Source organism: Dermacentor andersoni, chromosome 7, assembly GCF_023375885.2.
Source record: "Dermacentor andersoni chromosome 7, qqDerAnde1_hic_scaffold, whole genome shotgun sequence".
Lineage (NCBI taxonomy): Eukaryota > Metazoa > Arthropoda > Arachnida > Ixodida > Ixodidae > Dermacentor > Dermacentor andersoni.
The window spans coordinates 158,722,989-158,726,861 of record NC_092820.1 but is presented as its reverse complement, the minus strand read 5'-3'; the positions used below and the strand labels follow the sequence as shown (position 1 = coordinate 158,726,861).

Below are 3,873 nucleotides of genomic sequence, written 5' to 3'. Positions count from 1 at the left end.
ATTCCTTTACTGAGCACGGGGACTGTTTTGTTGCTGCGTTTTCAGCCGAGGCGGGAGAGACATCTTTTTTTACAAGCCTCGGTCAATCGCTCTTGATTGGCACCTGCTGCGGACTTTTAAAACAACCTGGACAAAGCATTCAGCGTCTTAACGTATTTGAAAAATATGTTATTTCAAATATCCTTTTCATTCTTACCTTAAACTATATATTGCATTCTTCTTCAACTACGCCTCGTGTCCCCCCCCCCCCCCCCACCCAAGCACAAACACATATACACACGCCCTTTGACCACTGAATAACCGTTGACTTTGTGAGCCCCCTGATATTGGGCGAACACATTTATTTGACGAAGAAGCAAACAAGCAATAAAACAAGGTTGCGCAGTCCACTGTGGGAGAACGCTGCTCTCGTGGCAATTGAGTTCAGAGCCGAAGAAATCGTATGACGTCTGCTGTTTCTAAACAAATTGACAGGAAGACAGCGGAGTGGAGTAGAGAGCAAACGGGGATAGCTGATAACCTAGCAAATATTAGTAGGAACACAACTACGCAGATACGATATGCGCTTGTTGGAATCCACGTGAAGCGATATCACTATAATTAAATGCTATGCAAATGAACGTGATGGGTACAGTGATCCTTATTTTAGTTTTATGCATATTGTAATCTCGTGCGATGATAATGCGCCGCACATGCCAGGACGTTAATGCCATGCAATCTTTAAGTTCATGCAGCTACACCGTTCACAAGCTATAGGCATGCAAACACCAGGCCTCGTCAAGCTGCTCAATGAGCAGCTTTTTGTCTGGGGTCCATTTTTCCTCGAGGAAAATAAAAACTGATTCTGATTCTGAAGACAGGCCCACCCATCGAAACGTAGGCCGGCCGCTCTGAGGCACCTTATCCCTGCACATACAGCACAGCACATACGGTGCAATATATATATGCGGCCGGTGAGACTGCAAGGCACATCCACCTGAAAAAAAAAATTATGTGGATGACATCATTTTCGAGATGTGCGTCGTCGAAATTGCGGTAAAGATGCACTGTCGTTCCACTTACTTGCGGGAAGAATCGCTGCATCATCGGCATTGTGTTGCATTGTATCGTCGAACACGGGGCGCACTTTGTGTGGCTTCCTTTCTGGTTACAGGGCCAGAAAATCGGCGCCAACGCGAAAAGCGCTCTCGTCGTCGTAGAATAAAACGTGGAAGCCAACGTTCGCTACGAGTGTGCAATACGCTTCATTGCCGGAGCACAAGGAGCGGCTATATAATTGTTCACGGCACTTGTGACTGCGTTCTTAAAATCGGACCGAACAGCGGAGATCCCAGAAGCACCGTCGTAATTTCCGAATTTTGTTTCAGCACGGCTGCTATACTGCCAGCCAACATTCCTCCCTTGTTGTGTAGACGATGATTGGCACATTATGTCTATATATGCGCGCTTACGGCTAATTTCCAAGTGGAAATAGCATCATTACGCTGTCCATACATGTGTTGCAAGATAGAAACGTCGCTATAGATACGTTTTCATTGGATGGCTGCAGACGGCAGGTAAAAGAACGAGGAGCGTTCTCGCGGTTTGCGCCAGCGGAACGCGCGTAAAACCTCGGCAGAGCACGCAATAATTTCGTCCACCTGAGAAGCCCCCCGTTCGCCCGGGCGCAGAGAGAAATGGCGCGGATTCCACTATAACGCGGTTCGCAAAAAGGCTAAGTGGCGCATAGCTCTAAGCCCCGTGTGGGGCCCCCGGGGGGCGGAGGAGAGAATCCGCGCAAGATTTTGTAAGCAGATTTAGCGCGAGCGCTTTGCGGCTTTCCAAAACTGGTGGCGCGGCGCGGGCTTCTCCTGCGCGGATTATCCGGCGCGCGGATTTAGTCGGCTAAAGGGCGGCGGCGCGGCGCCCTGAATCCCCGCCGCGTTTGCCCCCGACCGGAGGAGATTCGATTTCCGCAGCTGCCGTCTGCACGCGCCGCGCGCCATTTTCATATGAAAAGCGGCGGGGCCCTCTTTGCAGTGCCGGAGGCGGAGCGGCGGCGGCAAGAGGAGCAGCGGCCGGGTCGAGTGGCAGGCGCGCAGCAGCAGCAGCAGCCGCCGCCGCGCCAGCGCCGCCACCGGACCATCTTCAGCGAGCAGCAGCTAGCGCATCTGGAGGCGGCGTTCGCGCGCACCCACTACCCCGACGTGGCGCTGCGGGAGCAGCTAGCCCTGCGCGTGCACCTGCGGGAGGAGCGAGTGGAGGTGACAGTTCGATCGGCGCTTCTTGGTCGGACCCGTTGACGAGCCCGCCCGTTGCAGGTGTGGTTCAAGAACCGCCGGGCCAAGTGGCGAAAGCAGCAGCAGCAGCAGCAACAACAGCAGCAGCCGCTGGGTCCCGCCGGAACGCTGCTCCCGTGCTGCATCAGCGATGGGCCGGCCGACGTGGTGCACGACCCTTTTGCAGTAGTGCCTGGCCATCAGTGCTCGCTGCTCACACCGGGTCGCTGCTCCCCGTGAGCGCATCGTACCGTCGGGGTGCTATCTTTGAGATCGCCAGATTTCGCCACGCTGTCAAATTCTGTAATGGCGGCGTTTCGAGCCAATAGGAGGCGCCGCAGCAACCCTGCGGGCCAATCAGGAATGACAATGATGGCGGATCCGACGTTGTGGCGGTATTTGACGGTCTCCAGAATAGCACCCCCCTTTCGCAAGTCGAACGCCAAAAAGATAGTTCACGATGCGCCATTTTACAATTGAAGGGTCGTGGAATCGATTGTCGACTCGTATACATGGCGGTGAAGACTCGTTCAAACGGTCTTCGCTGCTGTTTGTGAATAAATATTGCGGCATCTTCGTCTTTCTCGTGCACCGGCGTTTCTGATCTTGTCGTCCAGCTTTTTTTTTCTTGGATGTAACAAAGCGAAATTTTATAAAACGTCACGGTCCGACTGCGATCGTGTGGGCAGTGCATTTACTTTGACCTTAGCCAAAATGTCGAGAAGCGATTATCACTCCTTTAAGCGAGAGGCGCCTTGCGAGGGCCATCGCGCTTTCGAATGTAATTGCGGCAGCCTGCTGCTGACGCACTTATCGGGACTGAACACCTGACTGGCGAGGGCAAGCGCCGATCGGCATACAGTTGCTTCCTGCGGTACATGACGACGCGCACACACGGGTCACTTGAGCCGCGCCACCTGAACAGCTTGACGCCCGCAACAACAGCGGTCTGTACACAACTCACGGACGTGTCCGCGGCAATTTGACAGCAGCTTGGTGGAGAGACTTGACTGTGTAGTGTGCTATAGCGCCGATATTCTGCACTACTGAACAAATAATTTGTGGTGCGAGAACCGCCTATATGTGTACTTTTTGGTGCCTTCACAAATATAAAAATAAAACATGGATCAGGAGATGCTCACGGGAGCCAGTTGCCTTAGTCACTGCAGAACGTACTCCGCGTATTTACAGAAATGACATCACACATGTGGGCCTGCTCGGTCATCGATAGCGTATACCACTGTGACGCCACTCCACTGGAACGGATAAATCCCTATTCAACAAGATGAGTACTCTGTGTCATGCCGTAGCCGGCCCGTCTCAAGAGCGGGTGCTATAGACAGAACTTTTGAATACGTTGAATAAATTTCCATGTCTTCAACGTGTATATGTAACCAATATAGAAAGCAGCGTCAAGTGAAAAATACGACATACATGAAAAGTGAGATCACTCAAGAACATAGCACTTTCGAAGAAGTCTGGTACAAGTCTTGAGATCATGCCGATAAGACAACGTGAGATAGTACATGAGCGTGCATCAAGTTATGAAGCAACCACCATCGAACAGAATGCGGTAAGTTTCTGTTTACTACTCTTTCAACAGAAAGTCAGTGAA

The 3,873-nt window shown here is 52.0% G+C and overlaps 1 protein-coding gene across 1 annotated transcript; it reads left to right on the top strand.

The window, feature by feature from the left end:
- Positions 1–267: 267 nt before the first annotated feature.
- Positions 268–2,849, top strand: LOC126533518 (uncharacterized). Its single transcript, XM_055071891.1, has 2 exons — positions 268–2,243; positions 2,301–2,849. Exons 1-2 carry the CDS (start codon positions 1,992–1,994, stop codon positions 2,496–2,498), a joined length of 450 nt encoding a protein of 149 aa, XP_054927866.1. The 5' UTR covers positions 268–1,991; the 3' UTR covers positions 2,499–2,849.
- The last annotated feature ends 1,024 nt before the right edge of the window (positions 2,850–3,873 follow it).

Excerpts from the sequence above, each read along its gene's own strand:
- LOC126533518 (XM_055071891.1), top strand. The coding sequence starts at position 1,992 with ATGAAAAGCGGCGGGGCCCTCTTTGCAGTGCCGGAGGCGGAGCGGCGG. Across the intron at positions 2,244-2,300 it reads TGCGGGAGGAGCGAGTGGAG|GTGTGGTTCAAGAACCGCCG; the intron begins GTGACAGTTCGA and ends CGCCCGTTGCAG.